At 43.3% G+C, this 23,851-nt stretch overlaps 1 protein-coding gene across 3 annotated transcripts; it reads right to left on the reverse strand.

Moving 5' to 3' along the window:
• Positions 1-12: 12 nt before the first annotated feature.
• SUOX (sulfite oxidase) lies at positions 13-20,362 on the reverse strand. Of its 3 annotated transcripts, none has more exons than XM_032946381.2 (7): positions 20,251-20,362; positions 16,395-16,437; positions 15,496-15,564; positions 10,511-10,691; positions 8,199-8,990; positions 6,816-7,142; positions 13-5,252 (listed from the first exon to the last, which is right to left on the reverse strand). In XM_032946381.2, the coding sequence occupies exons 3-7, from the start codon at positions 15,555-15,557 to the stop codon at positions 4,845-4,847; spliced, it is 1,770 nt and encodes a 589-aa protein (XP_032802272.1). In that variant the 5' UTR covers positions 15,558-15,564; positions 16,395-16,437; positions 20,251-20,362; the 3' UTR covers positions 13-4,844. The 3 variants fall into 3 exon arrangements, with proteins under 3 accessions (XP_032802272.1, XP_032802271.1, XP_032802273.1); XM_032946380.2 differs by having other exon boundaries at positions 8,199-8,993; XM_032946382.2 differs by having other exon boundaries at positions 8,199-8,993; positions 10,511-10,708.
• Positions 20,363-23,851: the final 3,489 nt, after the last annotated feature.

Here is a 23,851-nt window from a genome sequence, read left to right on the forward strand (position 1 = left end):
TAAAACAAGTCCTAGACTTCTTTCAATTTTATTTCCAAAATAAGCGTGTGAAAGGCATATCATGGAGCTTAATCAATAATTCCCTTTTTCAACAAAATCTTAAATTAGAATCTGTGCGCTGTGATTTATACGCTAAAACATGTTACGTTGCTTCATTGTGTGGGTTTGCTGTGAAGTAAATGTTTTGTTTGCAGAGCTAAATTGAATATAATATACCTCGATAGTCTACTATGTAGTAAGCTGGACAGTAATTACCGAGCCACAGCAATTCAATAGCTTTTCATCTACAACACTGGCCTGGTGTTCATATTATTGGTAGCATTAAATTATAACAAAAATGTACACACACACTGATGACAATGAAATGTCAAGAAACTGATGTACCGCTTCTAATATAGTTACTGCATATAGTTGCAAAATATAATTCCGTAAAATCAACAGGTATTAGTAACGGTTAGCGTTCTCCAAGAGTTGTGATAAGTATATTAGTTTGTGCACATCAAATAAATTAAAACAACAAAGACAAAGATCCCCCATACAGACTTAACGACTATAGCTTACACATTAACATACCCTTTAGGTTACACTGAAATTCCTTATGCATAAAGAGCGGGTGTGCTGCTTACAGATGAAAAAAAACACCTTGTGGACAAGATGATTTCTCATCCTGTTATCTGAGAAAATAAAATAATTGTATCCACTAAAAGTAAATAGCAAATATAAGTATTTAGCATGTGTGATCGGGCCGAGTCAGACAGCAGCAACAGCTTCATCATCTGCAGAATGACATTCCACCCTCAGACCATCGCAGAACAGATGAACCTGCCACAGGACGCCTCTTTATTGATAATTTTCCGAGAATAGGAATAATTTCTCGCTCGCTGGCAGGCAATTCCAGGTACTTCCTCTTCACACAATAAAACGATAGGAAGATGCGGAAGAGGTGTGGTGTATTTGTGTTCTCTGCTGCACCTTGCTGCTGTGACGGCATCGGCGGAAACGTGCCAACAGCAGCAGCTAAACATCGTAATTATCACCTTCATGTTATCATTATCATATGCTATTCGTTGTGCACGATTGCACTTTATTTTTGCGCGCGGTTGCAATTAACTTTGCTCAGTCATTGTTAGCCGGTGCGGTCAGGACGGGATTCTTTTTTCATTCCTCCTGCTCTATGCCCCTGTACCGTTCCCGTTCCGCTGTAATGTGCACTGATGCCTACTTTACTGAAGGGCGATATTGGCACATCAAATGAAGATTTATTGATATGCATTATTATTAATCTCTTCATAATCATGATGAAAAAATGAGTAGGCTTCAGCCTTTACAGCAAATGTTTCGTCATCTTCATCATCATTAGCCACTCTCTATCCATTGCTATATAAAGACCCCCACATGCAATCCCCATCTCTCATGATCCGGGGATAATCAATTTTAGTCTTGAACATTAGTTGATCTAAACTTGTTGTGGTTGTCCTCTCCGACACATTCTCTTCTTTCGATGCCATTCCATCGCTAGTGTCATCCACCCATAGGGCAAATGTCCACGCGAGTCACACACAAGCTGCACTGGAGGTGAGTGTGTGGATGATGCAGATTTGTGAAACTTCCAAAACCACGAGTGAGGAATTGGGAATTCATTAAGTGTGCATGTAAACCCATATATGCAGACATTTTAGCGTGATTTCATTGTGCTAGAATTCCTGTTATTGCACTCTGTGGGAATTCCAGTTTCCTTTTGCATGCAAAACAATAATAAAAATTCGACCTGCCTAATATTCTGATGCAGAACTCTCCAAAAATGTTTTGACACATTAGTTTTTCTTAAAAAAAAAATATTATCAGCGGTAGCAACAACAGCATTATAATAATCACAATAATCGTAAGTGGCATCAGCATTTCGATTTGAAGCTTTCGCGACTGCAAGGATTCATCTTCTTTGGTTCTTTCTACGTGACTTTACCGAAAGAACCAAAGAAGATGGCATCAGCACGATGACTGTCATTGTCATCCTCATCATTCTCCTCATTCTGTTATTTGTGGGAAATTTCGGACAATGGGATACATCAACCAATAATGGATTTGGATCCACAAATAACATAATTTGTCGATACAATGTTTGCAGATAATAAGAGTTTCATTACGCATCTGTATTAAACACAGTATGACCATATTCTTAGTTCTTTCGGTAAAGTCACGTTGAAGGGAAACAACAAAATAATAAAATATATATAAAACAATAAAAATTCTCACGACGTTTCGACCATAACACAAACGGTCGTCTTCAGGTGTGTGACGACCGTTTGTGTTATGGTCGAAACGTCGTGAGAAATTTTTTATTGTTTTATATATATATTTTATTATTTTGTTGTTTCCCTTCAACGTGACTTTACCGAAAGAACTAAGAATATGAATTACTGCAGTCACGAAAGCTTTAAAACAGTATGACCATTTACATTATTCTTTCACAAATCCTATGCAGCAGGTGTGTAAGATATTCATGAGATAGTAAATATATATGATCTGGAAATGACAACCTGAAACAAATACACCAGCCATTTGTCCATCCATTATTCCATCCATTATTACCCTTGCACATGTTGCAATTCATAGCACTTTGAAGCCCTGGCAATTCTCGACAAATCTAGCACTCATAGCAGTATTAAGCCCTGGCAATTCTCGACAAAGCATGTTATTTTTCTCCAATCACTGTGTTTTCGACAATGTCATCAAAGAGCCTTCACAAAACAAAATGGTATCCTTATATCAGGTCACTGGCTTGATACTATTTTTACAACTTAAACAAAGGAGACCAAATCATAGGTTTGAAAAAAGTCGAATATCAATCTGGCTAACACCTTGATTAAAAGTTCAATATACTATACAACACGTATTCGAAAGTCTGGCAAAGGACTGAAGAAATGTGTCCATATCGTCATTATCAGTAAAAATATTAAGTGTATTAAACACGCCCTTAAATGCACATTCACTATGTCAGACGACAAACCAGAAAAAAAACACTGCGGATAATTACTTCTGCGAGTCACATTTCATAATTCGCTGCAGATTTAGCTACAACGCTTTGCTATATTAGCACACGTACTGTATTAAGATAGGCTGATGACGTATCTGTTGTCCCTTTATTTTGCATGGGTCTTCTCACACTCTTGGTTTCCTCCGACGCAAACACAACATTCAATACACCTGCTCTGCCACAATTCCCGAGGAAGGAACATTCCTAAGATCCCCTGAATAAAATAGTATCAGAGAGTAAAGAACTGTACACGGAGAAGTGGGGGAGAGGTGTCGAGGATAAGGAGGGGGTTTATATGAACGACCGCGTTAGGAGTCAAATTATCAAGGCGTTCAAGGTTGGAATTTGACATTCATCAACACTGACAGAGGTTGGCAAACCTCAACTGGAATCCTTTGCCATGTTCTCCTCGAACATTGACAATGACACTTGACGACCTACAACACGCACAGAATGTACAACCTAAAAACAACACTTTCGTGGGTAGAATGTCTCATTGTTATCACTGATGCAACATTAACTGCATGGCTCTGAAAATTCAATGCACATTACATTCTTGTGGTAAGGCTGCTCAGGAAGTTCCTGCCGTCATGTTTGTAGACGTTCACTATCTTTGCACGTGTGGGTCAATGTATGACAGGTCAATTGAACCAAATTTGATCATCTTAAAATGTAGGGAGTATCTATTTAAAAGGACTACGTCTTGACTGCTTACACTGCACCAAAGTGTTTACCAAGCTGCAATACACAGTCAACCACGAAACTGCAATGCTTTTAGCAGGTGTGCTTCTTTGAATGAATATTATATTATTTATAGACTGTAGATAGGCCACAAGAGGTGAAATGATAACCACACTTTACTCCATAGCAATTAACGAGTTTTTAAGAAAATGTAAATTGGTTTAAATGGAAATAACAAGATGGCAATGTGTATTTGATCAGAAGTATACGCCTTATGATTGCCAATGGAAATGACAGAATTGTAGGTTGTGAAAAAATAATACATGTATAAAGACATCAATATTTTTAACACGTAGGCTTTCGCGACCAATATAATCCATAAGAGGTTTTTTTTTTTGGGTTAGATTACGTAAATATGTTACATTACATTATTTTTGTGATAATTATTTTCTAATTGCACCTTATGGATCAAATGTATTTAAATGCTTACAGCATCTTGAAATGTGTGTCGCGATGTGGCTGAACTTGTATGCTATATAAATCCTAGTTGTAATTTAAGAGCGATCCTACGCACATCCATTGAGGTGTTCTTTGCTGTTTACTTAAATCAGTAGATAATTTACTAAACATGATTAGCTTTTTTGGTGTAAACACTTAAATGCCAATCATTCACACTATATATAATCGTTCACACTAAGTGTAAAAAAAAACAATTATGCGTGATTTATCATTTGCACAAATTTAAAAAACCAGGCTCTGCACTGTGCGTTGCAACTGATTTCAGGAATTTCAAGCATAGCTTAATGAGCTTATTCATCTGCACCTTATTGAAGGGGAAAAAAAACAATAGCCCTAACAAAGCTATAGCTCTATGAGTAACTCATTCATACTTTCCTTGTCACACACACCTTGTTTGCAGCTTGCAATGAGCATCACTATGTGGAGAATCAACAGTGATTGTCCTATGGAGGGAATGACCCCTACCATAAGAATATGGAATTTCCACCACTGGCTCACAAGGACTGCCAGTGGAGACAAGCCCTTCCCCCTACTCGTATGCGCAAGGGAGAAAACGTTGACTTTTTGTTTAATGAAAGCCAAGCGCAGATAACCTTGTCTAGGGGGTACCTCATTTCTTCTCGTCACTCGGCACCTTGACATTAACCCTGTGCCAAGCGGTGGCCAGCACGCCACGCAGGTTCCAGATGGGTGCAAATGAGTCGGGCTGCACATTGTAAGCGCTGTCCACCGCCTTGCAGACGATCTCCAGGCTGCGCTGTCCGTTCGGGATGGGTGCCGTCAGGCTCCACAGCTTCCAGGCCCACGCGCGACCCTCGTCCTGCGGTGCTGAGTCGTTGGAGGGCGGTAGCAGCTCCGCCGTCTGCCACGTGCGCCCGCCGTCCAGCGACACGTCCACACGCACCACGCTGCGCCCGCCGCCGCTCCATGCATATCCGCGCACCGTCACCTCATCCGCATTCTCCGTCAGCTCCGTGCCATCCACAGGCTCCGTGATGGCCGACTGCACCGGCAGCTCCTGGGCCGGCGAGGATCGGAGGGTGGGGTTGTGTGGGGGATATTAAAGGATCGAGTGAGCAGGGCAAAGGGTGCAGAGGCAAATTCCTCATCTGTCCTTTTCAACAAGTGAGAAACAGCATTCATAGATATTTATTTATTCAGTTAAGGCCCACTGAACAATAAAACTCTTTTTTCAGAAGCGACCTGCCCATACATGATAGCACATGCAGACTAAAAATATATATAGGTGTCATAGTCGGGATCGAACCCACGACCTCCTGCATACCAAGTGATGTAGTTAACATCTCATCACCCTGGTGCTCCATAGGGAGGAAGTGCGCCCGAGCGGTCGTCCACCGCAGAGATCGAATTACGGAATCTGCTCATGTGTAAGTGCTAGGTGGATTGTTGCGTGTGGAATTGTGAGAGATGGCGACAGCTTTGCCAGGCCTTCATCCAACGCTAGATTTATGATGGCTGATGATGACGATGAAATGTTATGCAAGGGAGATATGGGCGTGAGGTTTAGAGAACGTCTCAAAATGAGCCAACGCCAAATAAATCACACCATCTTTGTCAATAACAATGCCTCATAACTAATAAATGTCCTGATAGTACATCAGATTTAGGCAATAGTCCTTCTAAGATACAGAAAGAAGACTGCCCAGACTGATTGAAAGAGACCAGATTTTACAGTGTGGTACCTTGACAAGGCTGGGAGATCTGAAGATAGTTGACATATAATAATTTTATTATCAGATGTTGGGTAGAAAGCAAATGCCTTTTGAAAGTGATTGGTTAAATGTCACCATCTCCGAGACTCTCCTTGCTACTCAGTAAAAGTTTCCTGGATTAATAAATTACATCATGACATCAAATGGCCACCCCCTCACACTCTACATACACATATTTCTGGCTTAATATAAAAAAATACTAATATAAAAAAAAATACTATTTCACTCTAACGTAGGCAGCAGAGGGCAGTGTGGAAAAATAAATTTTCATACTGTGAAAAATAAATTTTCATACTGTATAATAATAGGGTTTTTCCCCCTTTTTTCTGGCAACAAAACTGTAACCTTTTTACAAGGAATCATGTGTGCATTAACCACAATGCAAAAAAAACACTGATAATATATGCATTGTCCTTGAAACTGATTGGTCCACACCAGATACGGCTTTCTTTTGCGCATCATCTCAATCGGACCAATCAGTTTCAAGGACAATGCATACATGATTGCTTGTAAAAAGGTTTCAGTTTTGTTGCCAGAAAAAAGGGAAAAAAACATATTATTATATTTTGGTACTGGCAAAAGGAGGTCTAATGATGTCATACTGTACTTTTATACTCCTATGTCTATGCCCCTTGCCTTCAGTAAACCCGCATTTATCAGCATGAAGTGTGGTCACATAACCCGCCATAACCCACAGAGTGTGAGGATGCCCTTATCCAGCAGTGGACAGACGCGACGACCGACGATTTAAAGGTCAGTGGAACATCAAACAGCTCGGCTGGCTGCAGATGGAAGCTGTGGCGAAGCTGCGACGCACGACGGGCTGGACTCGGGTATAATGCCGGCACCTGTATGGCTGGGGCAGTTTTGTAGTCGACGGTGTCCCAGTCGACGGAAGGTGAGAAGCCCTTGTAGTCGTTCTGCTGCCAGTGGCTGAGACTCTCGTCATGACTGAGCAGCACGCGGCCCAGCCATTTGACGTTGCGGGCGCCCACGATGCCGGGCACGATGGCGCGCAGCGGGAAGCCGTGATCACGGGGCAACTCCTCGCCGTTCATCTCGTAGGCGAGCAGCACGTCGGCACGGCGGTCCAGGGCCTTGTGCAGCGGCACAGACGCCCCGTACGCGCTGCCAGTCACGTCCTTGTCCAGGCCCTCAAATTGCACATGCCCGTTCTGACACACGCACAAAGCAACGCAGTCAAGAATGGTTGGCGACAATGTATATACGTACAAATGTCTCCCAGCTCAAGCGAGTATTTGTGGGAGAGTGTCTTTGTTAGTGGAGGGGGGGGGTAATTCCACATTTCTATGGAAAGGGTCAAATCTAACTACTTATTTAATAAAGCCTGGAGAGATGATGGGTTAAGTAAACTGCTGATGGAGATTCGAACTCGCAACCTTTCAAATGAGAGTAAAATTCTCATACTTGGCTAAATTACAACTGCAGTGAAAAAGTAAATACAAAGTTCCGTCAGTTGGACATGTTTTGAGAAGGAGAAAGAATGGCAGGTGAATTAAAATACATTAGGATAATCTTTAGCATTTTGTGATTCATATGTTTATTACTTAGTCACATTTAAATTATAGAAGACTACTACCAAACCACGAATTGTAACATATTAAGGATACATGTCAATATTTTTACGTAATATAATTTAAATAAAATGTATTTACAAAATGAATCATTAAAGTTGGTCAACGCTTACAAAAATGAGATTTATTGCCATAACATTTTGTGCGGTGCTTGGTCATCTGCCTAATGGCACATTAACCTTGCTACATTTGCCAACCCACTTACACCACAAGTGCATTTGCATAATCAAACCCCAGCCCTCAGCACTCCCAACAAGAACGTTAACCCTTTTCCGTTCCGAGATGTCTACAAGTCCCGTTCACCTCAGAATCTCGGAACGCGCAAGCGGCGCAGAGTTAAATTTATTTAGAGAGGCATAGCGCCGCTGCTATCGACATTGTACTCACCGCATATAACTGTAGCATAAGGACGCACGCGATGATAGCTGGCGCCAAACTGTGCCGCACACCCTCCCGCATGGCTTTGTGGGAGCCTCGGTACCGACAAAGTTATTTTATTTTGCTTTCATTTTGATGATATACAGGTACGCCATCAGAACGGAATCAGAATAATAACTGATGACGTACACGAACGTCATCGGAACGGGAAAGAGTTAAGAAACCTTGACGACCAACTTAGCACCGCCACATTTTCACCTGCGGAAGCTGATCTTCTTTCACGCCGGCATAGAGCAGCACATCGCGCAGAAGCACCCCACCCCAGCGAGCCGTCCCGATAGCCGCTATGCCCCACTCCAGGCCCTTCACTTGCCGCACGCGGTTCATCTCCGTACGGCGGTTTCCCGCGCACTGAAGCGTAGCGACCACCTCGTGCTTCTTGAATTTGCTCTTCAGGTCGTGCAGCGAGAGGCTGATGGGCCTCTTCATGCCAAGCCCCTGAACCTCGAGGCGATACGTCTCTGGGTCGATTACGGGCACCGGCAGGTGGTTGCGCTTGAAGAAGATCGCGTTCGGGGTGAGGTACGTGTCCGCCAGCAGCTGCGACGGCGGCTCGGCGTTGAAGGGCTTGAGGCTGTTGATTCGGAGAATCGGTAGTCGCGCAGGATCAGTGGAGTACGGGTCAGAGAGGTCCAAAGACGCCGCCGTAACGGAGCTCTGGTCCAAGCGGCCGATGCGGTACTCCTCCAGGATCTCCAGCACGTGTTCGTTGTTGTGAACGGCGTACATGGCCCAGAACGGCTCCAAGGCCCCGCCGGCTGCCAGCAGAATCTTGTCCCCGCCCGGGTGCAGCTCCACAAAGGCGGTGATGTCATACACACCACCCTTGTAGGACACCCAGATCTTGTCCGAGGGAGTGCGGTGCTTGGCCACCTCCGCCTCTGTGTAGATCGGCAGCTCTGTCACTGCGACCGATTCGATGGCTTTCACAGGCATCTCTGCATCTGAGCTGCTGGGCATCAGGGCTGCCTTTTCCTTGGCTTGAGACACCTGCTTGTATGACAATCAAACAACCGACGCGATGACGGTCGCTGAATGTTCATTTTCACTGAAGCATTTGTTCCCTCTGTCTGTAAAAACACCTCTCTAGTACCACTAAAAGTACCGCCCCATCTTTTATGAAAGCAGAAAGACACTCTTACTAGGCTCCAGCATGGTACTACTCACGTAATTAAGATCATATTGAGAATGTGAACCCTAATTGAACTGATCCGATCCAAGATTCTATGAATCATAGCTGGATCAATAGTTGTTGTATTTGAATTCTTGTCCAATAATTTATTTGATATTATTAGGAAATACTAAGAAAAGAAACGTGCATTAGCAATATTATTGTATTTATTTACATTATAAAATCACGTATTTATCAAGAATATTCTGCTTCGGGATGTTTAGCGAATTTTATTCATGAATGTTTTTCAGGTGCAAGGAAAGTAGAGCACCAGACTAAAACTGACACGTGATTTAGTTTAACGCTCAAAGGTCCATTCAGACAGGTTTATGAATCCATGTGCCCTACTGATATCCACTTGCCACTTCACAGCCCAGCAAGTTTTGGAATCGCAGACAGAAATCTACCTGATCCATCAACCCTTGCCTCCAAAGTGTTGAATTTTAAGCATTGACCAACATTTCACAATGAAGGGGAAACAATTCATGAAATGTATCGCAGCCTCTGTCCCATCATAGATCTCACGTGCTCCACAAAAAGAAGCACATACATTGGATAAATCTTCGCTGCAATGGGTAAAAATTAAGCTTAATTATTTTAAACCTACCTACCTAACATTGAGTTCTGCTGCACGCACGATTGTAACATTGATAAATAGGACCACAAACATCTAACAGATGGTGCTTTGTAAACATTTGTTGTTGGCTTAGATCATTGCTGCTGGTAAGTAGGAACACTGTGTCAACTCATCTCAAAACCCCTGTGTTCATGTTCGAGCATCAGATGCCAATCATAGGCTCTGAGAAACCTCAGTTAAAATAAATGAAGCTTACTGTTGCCTGCGTTACACAACCAGCTTTCACACTTATGGAGTTTCAAGAGCGGTGTTTACACAACGTCTGCCCTAGATCAAATTTTCAGTTTGATCTCAGATATAACAAATGCTCCTACTGGTCATCACTTTTTTTTCCTGGGCTCAGCTATTGCACCATCACCTACAAGTCCTGCATTTTGTTTAGTGTGGTGGCTAACCTGACCTGTCAGTCCTGTTAGAGAAATAGGTGTGTATTATTACATTGATATATTCCATTCGCCGAGGTTATTACAAACTGCGAGTTGTCAGCATGAAGTCAGTGTGTAGTTTGGAATAAAGATTTTCAGGTAGGGTCAAAGTTCACCTGTCGACGTGAAGTGTTTAGAGATAAAAAAACATACTTGCCTTTGTCAAAATATCACCAGTTTTTTTTAAGTTTTGCACTGGAAATGCATCTGTATATTGATGCGATGCTACGCATATATTATTGACAAGTGAAACATTGAGACGTATTAATGCACTCACATGTAAGTTCTGATACAGTCCCAGAGCCATAACTGTACCCACACCAAGGGCAGTCCCCAGCAGGATGACGTGACGCCGTGGGCCTGTCCCATGCTCCGACTCGGCGCTGCCTGTGCTGTAGTGAGCTGCCGATGCCTGCATGCCAGCAGTCACCCGTGGAGAGGCGGCCGGAGCCAAGCACCTGCAATCACAGTCGTGCTACAGTAAAGAACGAGTCTTTGTGGGTATAAAATAATTGGTACGGTACACGGAATTCAAAAACTAGTATCTTGGACTAAAGGCGAATTACCGAAATTATCAACAGGTGTATATTGGATTAATTGCTTATGTGGCAGATGCTATATTGGAAAGACGGGACGTAACATCAGCGTAAGACTAAAAGAACACCAAAGAAATATTAAATTATCTCAAACACAACTGCCGGCAGTAGCAGAACATGCTTGCCAACAAGGCCACTCAATTGATTTTGATAACATTGAAGTGTTGTGTAAAACGAATTATTACTGGCCAAGACTAATTAGAGAATCCAAAAAAATTTAGAGAAATACAAATAACTCTAATAGCTCTGAAAGCTCCAGGCTTAGTGCGGCCTGGAAGGGTATTATTAAATAATACATATTACAATTCCTTATAGGGGAAACACATACTAATTGACTGATTACTAACGTAGTATATAATTACAATAACCCCCTCTCCGCCACCTCTGATTTCTGCACCTGATTGGGTATAGTGATTGGGTTCAGTTATTAAATAATACACAATGTTGTGGATTCATACTCTTTAGTTCTATTCGGTAAAGTCACGTAGGTAAAAATAAAATAACAAAAATCACGACGTTTCGGCCACAACACAAGTGGCCTTCATCAGGTGAAGTGGCTGTCTTCACTCCAACGCTGTCCTCTGGACAGTCTGGTCCCTTCACCTGATGAAGGCCACTTGTGTTGTGGCCGAAACGTCATGATTTTTGTTATTTTATTTTTACCTACGTGACTTTACCGAATAGAACCAAAGAGTATGGATTCTTGCAGTCACGAAAGCTTCAAATCTAGAAGTTGTGGATTCACTCTTCAACACACCGGTGGGCTAAAGTGGTGAACTATTTGTCTTGTCAACGTGACACTTTTTTGCTGATTGGCCGTGTCGGGTGGTGGAGGGTTACGGCACATTTATAAATAACGCGATCTAACCCAAAACCTTTCTTATAAATAATACACATTACAACTAATTGCTAATCTACAATTGATTACTAATCATAACATTTAACTGATTACTAATCTGTTATATAATTAAAATACCCCCCCTCCACCTCTGATCTCTGCACCTGATGGGGTTAAATCATGACGTCACCCTGCTGCTCTATTTAAGACAGGGAGCAGATGTAGGGCTTCACTATTCTGGCAAATTTCCCGATGATGCTGGATGTAATTACCAGCGAAACGTCGTACTCAAAAATTGAAAATGTTGTGGATTCTCTCTTCAACACACCGGTGGGCTAAAGTAGTCAACTATTTGTATTTTGTCAATGTGACACATTTTTTACTGATTGGCCGTGTCAGGTGGTGGAGGGTTGCAAGACATTTATACTGGTAGGAAACGTAGTGGACTGGAAGCCCAACCAGGATTAATTCACAGGCGGCAGGGGATTAATTGTGTATGTCTGTGGATGTCTGTCCACGTGGGAGGGGTGGGACTGGGTGGAGAGGGGAGGGTAGGGAGGGGCTGGGTGGGGAGGTGCTGGGTGGGGAGGGGAGGGTGGAGAGGGGCTGGGTGGGGAGGGTGGGGGGTGGGAGAGGTGGGGCTGGGTGGGGTAGGGCTGGGTGGGGAGGGGCTGATCACTCTGTGGTGCCCTTATATGGACTGGAAGCCCAACCGGGATTAATTCACAGGAGGCAGGGGATTAATTGTGTATGTCTGTCCACGTGTATCCGGACACCCGGATATATAAAAACATCGCCACCTAGCGCCCATTTATACTGGTACTGGTAGGAAACGTAGTGGACTGCAAGCCCAACCGGGATTAATTCTCACAAGAGGCAGGGGATTAATTGTGTATGTCTGTGGATGTCTGTCCACGTGTATCCGGACATTTGGATATAAAAAATGGGAGGGGTGGGGCTGGGTGGAGAGGGGAGGGTAGGGAGGGGCTGGATGGGGAGGGGAGGGAGGGGAGGGGCTGGGTGGAGAGGGGCTGGGTGGGGGGTGGGAGGAGCGGGGCTGGGTGGGGAGGGGCTGGTCACCCCGTGGTACCCTTATAAAACTCAACGTTTAACCTACTCACGCCAGCTTGTGCCCGCCCTCACAGTCGGCCATATTTGCGGAATACACCACGTGGTGCCGCCGTTGACCCTGGCCACTGACCGAGCAACCAACGTTCCTACCAGCCCCCTCTGCAGGAATGTGTTAAATTAACACGATCCAACCCAAAAACCTTTATTATGAATAAAATAATTACGCACACGAAAGTACAGCGTACACACAATCTGTGCATGCAATAGGGCGCTGACATTGGCCTACCAACTCGAACAGCCTAGGGTCAAACTGGTGTGTACATTTTGACAGGTTTCAATATTTAAGGTCAGGGTACATTTCTTGAGTAAAACACTTTGTCATCATGTACTTGGAATGTGCCTGGGGTTTTATGATGTATTATTTTTAACTGCTGCGAGTTTAGACTAGTCGAATACACATTGTGCTAGGCCACCCTTCACTGAAATTTTAAGATGATGGCTGCCAACTGTTCTTCCTCAGTGCACTGCTGCCTCTAATATTTGACATGATTAATAATCATCCTCGTTCAGATGAGTTAATTTCATCCCGTCATAGCCAGTCACGCTTTGGTCTTTGGTGGGTAGTCGTGGTCATCATCATGCTTGATTATTTTTGTACACTCAGTCACCAGAAACTAAAATAAATAACTACACGCTAAGTTTACAGATATTTTTTATGACTAATTTAATTTGCAAAATGAACATTGCCGAATACAGATTGCCAAGCTTCTGAAACGCAAGAGACACTATGCGGGCACACGAAAAAAGCTGAATGCGCAAGTCTCACACCAAACACATGACCATTTCGGGTCTTAATTGATGGTTCACGCTTACGGTGGCTTTCGTCTCCCCCCTCCTCTTTTCCGAACATAGATGGACTCGTCCATCTGAATAACTGCCAAATCGCTCTCCGTAGTGCTAACGTTAAAATAAAAAAACGCCACTTTTTTCAAATTTTCTTGCTGTGGTTTTCACACCTGATGATTGCTTGTGTCGCAGTCGAAACGTCGTGAGAATTTTATTGCTTTATATTTTTATTATTGTATTGTTTCCCTTCTACGTGACTTTACCGAAAGAACAAGGAATATGAATCCCTGCAGTCACGAAAGCTTTAAATCAAAATGTACCATGTTATTTTAAAAAGGAGAGACGTGTTGTGCAGGACTCGTAATATTAGTATTCTTTATGTGGTTTTAATACCTCCACTTTTGTGCAGAGATCAACACCACAACCAGTCATGAAACATCGTACAATCTTGAGAGCATTAAGTAATATTGTGTCAATCAGAAAACAAATCACAGAATTGGTATGGAGAGTAGAATTAATACGTGAATGTAAATTATATTTAGTTAATACAATCACTGCAAAGTTATTTAAATTTGCAAGCCACACTGGTAAAATGGCCAATATAGAATTAGCTGGCCCTCATATTTTTAAGTTAACTTCACGCAAACTTTAGTTGATCACTCACTGATGCAAAAAATATGGTTAAGAGTAAAATTACTATTATCTTTAAATGTTTTTATTTGCAAATTACGTCAAATCAGTGTTAAATGACAAAATATACAACACGCCACTATTGGATGAAACAAAACTATATGTCCAAATATTTGATCCTGTTTGAAATATTGACCATTGGTATAATGTTCATGGGCAAAAACAAATAACAGGAAATTTTAAATATTCCTGACAACTAACAGTATAAACCCTTACTGTACCCCTTCTAAGTATGAACATGGTTCCTGATATTTATCCTCCACTGTCATGTGAAACCTGTAAAACAAATATTTAGGTTTAGTCGCTGTGGTCTTAGAAATCAGAGAGAACTGAGTAAGGCCCCCATGAGTGGTGCACTGTTACAATAACCCATTTCAAAAGTGTTCAGAAGAAGTCGTATTACTAGTTTTCGTCCTAAAGTAAAACTCAGCAACATTTCCCAATAACATTGCCTCGAACGGAAAAACGTGTAATAGGCGACATTTTTGGCAAAAGCTCTCTTTCCTAGCACGTGAATGACGAATGTGTTGCGTTTGTGCTATCTTTGCTTGTGCACAACTGCCAATGCAGTATCAACAAATAATGTGTTCACCTAAAACATTTTCCCTGGTCAGGTCCATGAGCCACATCGGAATTGATATTCACTGACAAAACCCTTCAGACATAAAACTTCCATGATGGGTACAATCAAGCCTGCCTTATCTAAATGTCACTTAAAACATGTAGTTGGTTCAAATAAAGGAAAAGTGGCCAGACACTACAGGGTCTCAATAATATATCAGAAGAACAAGCATAAAAAAACTCTGACCAGCTCAGTCAATTCCACTTGTATCAATATAGGATAAAACAATACTTTGCTAACTCCCATTTTTTGTTGTTTCATTCTGCTTCAAAGCTTTTATTCCACGGCCACCCACATCAGAGGTGTGTGAAATTTGAACTGATCTTGGGCATTCCCCTTTATCAACCTACATTGACCAGTGTGGTGAAATATGGTCAAAACAAAACCCACGGCCGACATGGTATGGGGGGGTCTTAATCATAAGGTGGATTAAAGGGATGTAGATTATTATTCGTTTTGTATAAATGACAAGACTTTAAATTGCAGCCCTCCCCTTTTCCTCCATCCTTCACAATGCCTCCACCCACTCTTTACCAAGACGCATGTAAGAATGAAACGTAATGCAATACAATAATGAGGATGACTTCGGAGTTCCTTACCTAATTGATGGTCCACAGACTTGTCCACTTACAAGGCGTGCATGCTTCAATATCTGCAGCATGGCTGTGCTAAAATATGTAAAAGATACAAAATGTTATTTTCGATATTTACTTTAAATGCAATCTTCTACTGAACTGCCTGAAATTTGTATTTGAAATAGAAGATGCAAACGTGGCTAGATACCAGAGCAATTCCAACACTGTCTGAAGATAAAGCCCTCAATGCTTTCGTGAATGTTATTCCAACACTCTTTCAGTTTGGCAATTTTTCAGATAAGACTCCATGTTTCTTATGCAGAATACAACATAGTGATCGTGCAGGACTGTTTATCTCTAACACCACAGTATAAATGCACGAAGGTGCAATCTAAAATGAAGTATTTTATTATTGTCAACGTGTCTCCCCATACAGATGAGCAGTGAGAGATGCTCTGCTTCATTTGTGGCTCTGAACCGACACTGCAATTTCACATTTCTTCCAGTCAACCACTTCCCAAAAGGGGGTACTCATTTGTCGACCCCCTAAAACAAATGGGTTGAGTTGTACCCTGGTCAGGATTTAAATTTTTGCTGCTTCCGATCGTTAGTTAAGCAATGCACAAAGAGATCATTTTGGCCAAGTTTGAAAATACTTATAGGATACATTCAACCTTTATCTGTTGCACATGTGAAACTCTGTATGTGACGCTCTATTTGTCATGTGCACTTATTTTAGAATGTATGCAGCTACACTCGTTTAGTGCTTGTCAGAAAAGGCCAAAACTGTTCTGCGTCACGCAACCTTGTTCACAACAGGTCTACACTGCACACAACCAGTGAAAAATAGAAACAAAAGCCAGATTCCAAAATTACTGCAAGAGCAAGGGTAAATGCCATATTTACACAAACGAATACCTTACCTGTTTAAGCAGGTTACGGGGGTCTCTGTGGTGGCTGCACTGACTGGAACGGAAAAAAACACAAGAATGCACTTCCATTGTGAGCCATGCAGGAATTTTATTTCACAGCCGAACTTTGCACAGCAAAATTAAGAAAAGCTTCTGTGTCATCCCACCAAGACCTGTCGAAAACAATGTGGACCATTGCACAATTAACTGAATGCATTTGTAGTGCGCAAACTCTCAAAGATTTACACACCTTTTTGTGAGGAGCTGTCTGGAGTATAATAATACAATGAAAGAGAAGATGGAAACGATGGGATTGGGAGCATTGGGCAATTAATTAAATTGAAGTGTCAGAGGATGTAAAGAAGAGTGATCTGAGCATGGAGAGAAGACATTTTTTATGACAACTTCCCTACCTCTGTCCAACTAAGTAGTACAAATGGGTACACCAGTCAATTCATTGGTAGGTTGCAAGTGTTGGGGTTTAGCGTTAATACTCCCACCTATTCGAAGATCTCTGGCCAGCGTGCAAGAGTATGGGCTCTCTATATTAATGTATTGGTGGTACATCAGTGTGCAGTATAAAAAAGCTAAATTTTCGCAATTCTTTTTTTATTTCCCCGTGATTTGCAACCCCGATCAGAAAATCTTGCGAGGTGTGTCAAAATCAGTTCTCGTGATGTTAACGCAATCGGAAGACGAATGGTATGAGCAGCCGAACACGAAGCTTTACATTATGTTGCCGTATAGCTTTTGCCAAGTCTGATGACGATTAGCCCCATATTCCAAGGGCAGACATGACTCGTGCCTTAGGCTTGATCGGACGGTTCCTCATTCAACGGACCCAAATCAACGGTCAATATTGACCTTTTTTAGGAAGTCTCGGTAGATTGAATAAACTTACAAACCACGTCAAACTTGGCGACAGGGTCAATTAAATACTGATAAGAAGATTTGCCATTCAAATTTAGGTTTTAGACTGTTTTAGGAAGAAAGGTGTTTTATGCTGCGCCAGTATACCGTCAACATGTCCATATGTCCCTCTATTGGAGGCTCTTCTGCTAGTAGTGGCATGAGTAAGACATTTCAGGGGTGCACCTTTATCTTTTATAATATAATCAGTATGATCACATAAGTTGTAAATTAGATTGATACTACACGATTTGTATTTTATCCAACTAAAGTAAAACCTAAGGTTAGTTTGTCATGTATTTAACCTGGGTTCACAAACCTGAATTAGAATGCATTTAAAAACATTACTAAAACAAGCACATCAGGGGTTTTAGAACACCAATCGCAGCCAAACGCGTGATCCCAAATGTCAACATGAAGCTATCTATGTTGTTTCACTGTTATACAGTTCTAGAGATACAAGGATGGCACTTGTGAACTTAACATCACTCACAATGCATCCTCAGAATGGCCCTGAAGTCTGAACTTAAACACTTCGGAGCACCGAGGGCTCATGGATAAGGGCGGGTACTCAATTGGGGACTTAAACCAACTTCGAGGCTCTTCAGCTCTCTCCAAAGTACACAACATGCAGCCAGTGGTTCCGCTTGAGCAACGCGCAGAAAGGAAGCACCTAAGTCCCAAACCATTTAATCGTGTCCTATACTCGCTTCATTACAACGCCTCCAATGTTTTAAACAGTCTCAAGTTAATTCTGTAGTCCATGCATTTTGCCCAAATGCTCGACCGCGCATGCACACATTGTACAGAGCTGCAAACAATAACTCCGTGGTATTAATACGGAAAAACACTTCGGTGGTGCACAGGCTTGATGCTGAGTAGGGCAGTATCCTGTTATTGTCAATAAACATGAATCTGCCAGTTTCACTAAAAATGACGTGGCTATCTACGGGGTACAGTACGATACCGAGTGCTGTCAGTATTCATTTGCTAACAGTGTAGACTGGAAAGGTACAAGGCTGTATAATATAGTCACAATGCTTGTGTGTAAAAAGCAAGGCTTTATATGCCACATGTACAGCCTCTGTGCACTGTGGGAGTTATATGACCATACTTGACCACGTTGGTCAGTACGAACTGATAAAGGTGGGGAGCATGAGAGAGGTGGGGCCATATAAGTATAGTACAGTACAACTATGGATTTTGCTGAAATGCCCTCCGCTGCACAAAATAATGCGTGGCGTACAGACTGTGAAGGGACCAGGAGACGTGGCGTCCGTGTGAGTGGAATGCAGAAATGTGTAACATTGGAATTCATGACTGGAGTATTGTACCTTTCTCATGCCTACTATCAAGTCTACGTGGCAGACTGCAAAGTAAAGTAATTTACAAAGTGGTACTTTATAGCCTACACCCAGAAATAACACGTAACGTCACTTCAAAAGTTGCAGTCACATCAAGAAGCATAGGACATAAGGTTTGCAGTTAAAGCAAACATACTGTACACAACTTGGGTGACATCTGAAGCTGAGTGGTAACTGAAGTAGAGTGGTATGTGAATCAGTGATATCTGAATCAGTGACATCTGAATCAGTGGTATCTGAATCAGTGGTATCTGAATCAGTGGTATCTGAAGCGGAGTAGTATATGAATCACTGTGGTATCTGAATCATATTGATATCTGAAGCTGGGTGGTAACTAAAGTAGAGTGGTATCTGAATCAGTGATATCTGAATCAGTGGTATCTGAATCAGTGGTATCTGAAGCTGGGTGGTAACTGAACCAGAGTGAAACCCGAAGTAATAGCTGAAGCGTGCACACTTCCACCTATCCACGCACTTCAGTCTGAACAGCAGCAGCGTGCAACGTGGACACACAGTACGCACGTGGACACACAGTACGCACGTGGGCACACAGTACGCACGTGGGCACACAGTACGCACGTGGGCACACAGTACGCACGTGGGCACACAGTACGCACGTGGGCACACAGTACGCACGTGGGCACACAGTACGCACGTGGGCACACAGTACGCACGTGGGCACACAGTACGCACGTGGGCACACAGTACGCACGTGGGCACACAGTACGCACGTGGGCGCTTGCTTCAACAATGCTATTACAGGTACTGTAGTATACTGTATATAACCCCGCAGGCGTAACCCTGGCAGCGTTGAAGGATACGTTGCAAACAGAAAGAACAGCCGCAATTGGCGAATGACGTCACCACTTCGCTTGTGCCAGGCTAGGTGCACCTTGAGGCTACATGAAGTGTGGAAGGCTCGCTGCTGGCAGGTCACGGAACAGACCCAAGTGTCATGGGTTTGAATGACTGAGATGACCGTCAGACATTCAACCCGTAACATCAACTTGCTGCGTTGTATCCGCCCGGCGCTCCGCCCGTTGTCGTGAGCGTCGGTCCTCGGCCCTCCGTTGTTGTTGTTGTTGGGAGGGCGACTGCCTCCACAACTCCCCAGTGCCTCAATGTGCACCTAGCCTGGCACTGCCCCGTCAGCGTCCTTCACGAGCCTTCTCCACAGAGGCCGAACTTGTCACCGCTGGTCCCGGTCATAGTCAAGTCAAGTCAGCTCCACATCCTTCATGTACCACACGAGCCCTCATCTAGCCCATGCAATGCCTGTTTGGGCACCCCCCCCTCTATCCGGCCAAACAAGAAGCTGAAGCTTCTGACACAACGACAAACATCCCACGTATAGCCTTAACAGACCTGTTGAGGCAAGTGATGTAAGCGACGCACAGACACAAGACACGCGCCTTCTCCACCCCGCTGAAAGTATTATTTGCGCTTCCTCCTGTATTCTACGAACGCAGCCCAACAGCAGCAGCAATAACAACAACAGCAACCTAAACCCAACAACAACAACAACAGCCGACACGTACCGGCAGTCTCGTGTGCAATGCAAATCACGTAATGAGTGCGACAAAGAGGGTACTCACAAGGCCCCTGTGTGACCGTATCACACTACTGGTACTGTGTGGTCAGTCCCTGGCAGTATATCCCCACAAACAACACCCCCCCCACCTACCCGCATCGTGGTTGCGCTCACTGCCACCTAGCGGTGGCTGCCACGTGTCGTGATTGGTCAATTCAGACTGCGGCCCCCCTCTCAGCCAGATTGGGAAATACCATTGGCTGGGGTAGGCAGGGGGGGGGGGCTGCCTTTGGCTCATGACCTTTAGTGAAAGGCCCAAAACGAAGATGAATGGGTTTGATTTTCCACGAAGTTCATGTGTCCACCCTAAATCGCATGCACTGCACAAAACATGAAGCTAGTTTTGTTTTGCCAAGTAAGACCCACTGAGCTATATAGCTCTTTTTCAGAAGCGACCTGACCACAAATAATAGCTCAACGAAGTGGCTTATCATGTGTAAATGTACAGCGGCCAAATTCTCTAAACACATGTTTCTAAATGAGGAGGGAAAAACCGGAAGACCCGGAGAAAAATCCACATGACCACAGGGAGAACATGCAAACTCCAAATATGTGGTCGTCGGGGTCAGGATCAAACCCACTGGTTCCTGTATACCAGGAGAGGTAGCTAACATCTCACCACCATACCGGTAGGTGCCTGATGCACAAATGGAAAAAAAAAACTCTCCAGTAGTGTGCGACTGTGGTCATCCAGAACAGACCATACAACATATAAAGACGCAATGCCCGATCCACAAATATGAAGGAGACATCACAGCAATACACTCAGCTGCTCCTGACGCGATTAGCTGGCCTTACCACCTGAAAGTTAAATTGTAGTTGTTCTTCCGCATCTACATCAGCCATACGCAAGACGAAGATTACCTTATTCTGTTTAGTAGATGATTGTTCGTTTTCCGTGGTTGATCTTTGATCTCGAGAGCTCGCAGTTATTGTTTTAGAAAGTGTTGGTGTGGGTGGAAAGTGGCACCGCATATAGACAGGGGCATTTGTCGTGATTGAATTAACTTTTTCACTGTGCTCGTACACTATTGTGTATTTTTTTTCATTGCCCGCCACTGTTGTTTGCCCTTTTAAGAAATTACATTCCAGGTATTTTGTACTGCAGCGCAGTAGGTTTTACAGACTTTGCAACACTGATTTATAGTAGTGTAAAGCCTGTACCTCCGATTGACACGGTTGGTTACGTACGGTGCGAAATAAGTGCAGCATACATACGTATAGGCTCCTGCAATAATAGGATGTGAGAGAGACCCATTGTACCCGGAGAAATCCCATGCATACGAGGGTATAACTCTCAAAGCTAGCTCAGGCGTGATCACGAAGCAAATTGTTGTACTGCTTTTTGTGCACATTGGCCCCCATGAGACCGGGATCTCTTTTAGCTGCCTTTTCTCATGACTTTCTCAGTTTAGTAGATGATTATTGATGAGTTGTGATAGTCTGTTAAAAATATATACAAGTGGCAGTATATTGCATATAGAACTCTGAATTTTAACAACAATAAACAGTCTTGATTTGAAGCTTTCGTGACTGCAGGAATCCATACTCTTTGGTTCTTTCGGTAAAGTCACGTAGCTATAAAATAAATCACGACGTTTCTGGCGCAACACAAGCGTCCATCAGCAGGTGGGAAAGCATGGTCTGCTGCTGAGGCAGACTGTTTTAAAAGGTTTGAAATGGGTGTAGCTCGAGGCAGCAGACCATGCTTTCCCACCTGATGATGGGACGCTTGTGTTGCGCCCGAAACGTCGTGATTGATTTTATTTTATACCTACGTGACTTTACCGAAAGAACCAAAAAGTAACAATAAACAGTTCAATTATTGCCATAGACTACATTGTGTCTTTTTTCATGCAACAATGTGTCAACATTCATCCACCAATCCTTGCCTTCTCCACGTCAAACAACATCGGTCAGCTGAAGCAATTTTAGTAAAATAAGTGAATTCATATATCGCTTTAATTTAGTATACAATACAATGTCTACAGGATGCCGGTTGTACATTCGAACCATGTTGTTGCCATAACCTAAGTTAAACAGTTGCCTCAAGTGAATTGTACTTTGAGCTTTGGGCACACTGCCAACGCATTGTCACCAAATAATATAATAAAATGTGGAAGAGATGCCATTAGTGCTGCTAACCACAAGGCGGCACTTGTGAGCCAGGCAAATGATACAATTGTCACTTGCAGATTAGAGTAGCAACACCCATGATCTTTACTCTTTGGTTCTATTCGGTAAAGTCACGTAGGTAAAAATAAAATAACAAAAATCACGACGTTTCGGCCACAACACAAGGCCAAGAGTATGGATCCTTGCAGTCACGAAAGCTTCAAATCTAGAATTGATAACCCCATGATCTGTCTATGACTATTGACGTATCGATCGCCTTTAAAAAAATAAGCTCTCGGAATGTGGAGTGTCTTTGCGCATTCAGCGATAATTGTAATACCCGATGCACAAAAAAACCCATATTTCTATTATTCCAAAGTACAAATAGTCACGCTCTTCGAAATGTTGCCTTAAAATGCACGTTTAAAGGCCTTTACACGTGAGCGATTCCGGGAAACATAAAACAAGCCTTCGCAGTTTCGAATACAAATGTCAGAGGAGATAGGAATAGACACGCGCATCGAGATTCCTCGGGACTTGTCGGTGCCTTGAGTCTGCCCAGAGAGGGCGACTCGGCTCATCGGCTGCGCTATTCCCGGAGAAACATTATCCTTTGCGCTCCACGCGTCACCTCGTGCTGAAAGGAGCATTGGGGGCTCTCCTGATTTGGAATGTTTGGCCCATTACTCTTGTGTTTCGCGTGAGAATGAACTCCAAACGCGCGGAGGAAGAAACCGACGCATTCTCTGGCGTCAAAATTCCAACGTCGTATGAGCCATGACCTTCATCCACTGCTGGATGAAGGCCTCCCCAAGTCGTCTCCGTCTCTGACGGCCTCGCGATTCAGCTAGTGCACACGAGCGAATCTCGTCGCTCCATCTCCGCGGTGGACGCGCCCTGGTGCGTGTTTCGACATCGTCGTAAGTCTCGGCTATCAACAGTCATCGCTTCTGGAGACGTATCCTGCCCAAGCCCACTTACTTTTATTGCCAAGCGGTATCTCTCCCCCTTGTGTATGTTCGCCCATCCGTGTGTTGCCCTTTCGGTTTTAAGTGTAATCCCAAACGTGCACATTCCCACGCTTCTTTACGCACTTTTCAGCCTTTGTCCCAATATCCATGTCACTGTCCGTGTCTCCAATCCACGTCTCATAGCAGATAATATACACGGCTTTGCAGTGCTGCTGTATTTTTGAACAGCTTTAGCCAGGTACATCGGCACTTTACGTCGTACGTAAAGTGTGGCTGTTCAAATTGGAGATTTTAAGTGATGTAACCCATTATCATCAATTTACCCCGTGCACAAGAAGACTCCACAAAACCCATTGCAGGGATAATAAACCACTCTCTGTTCTCCACGTGACTGGGACCAGACTTCTAGCTCACACCCATTAAACACCACCACATCACTGCGATCTTTATATCCCTCTGCTGGCTCCCAATGCAATCCCGGATCTACGACAAGGTCCCTTCCACACAGACTCGCCCAGC

This window comes from Petromyzon marinus, chromosome 4, assembly GCF_048934315.1.
Source record: "Petromyzon marinus isolate PM22_M1 ecotype Great Lakes invasive population chromosome 4, UKy_Petmar_22M1.pri1.0, whole genome shotgun sequence".
In the NCBI taxonomy this organism is placed as follows: Eukaryota; Metazoa; Chordata; class Hyperoartia; order Petromyzontiformes; family Petromyzontidae; genus Petromyzon; species Petromyzon marinus.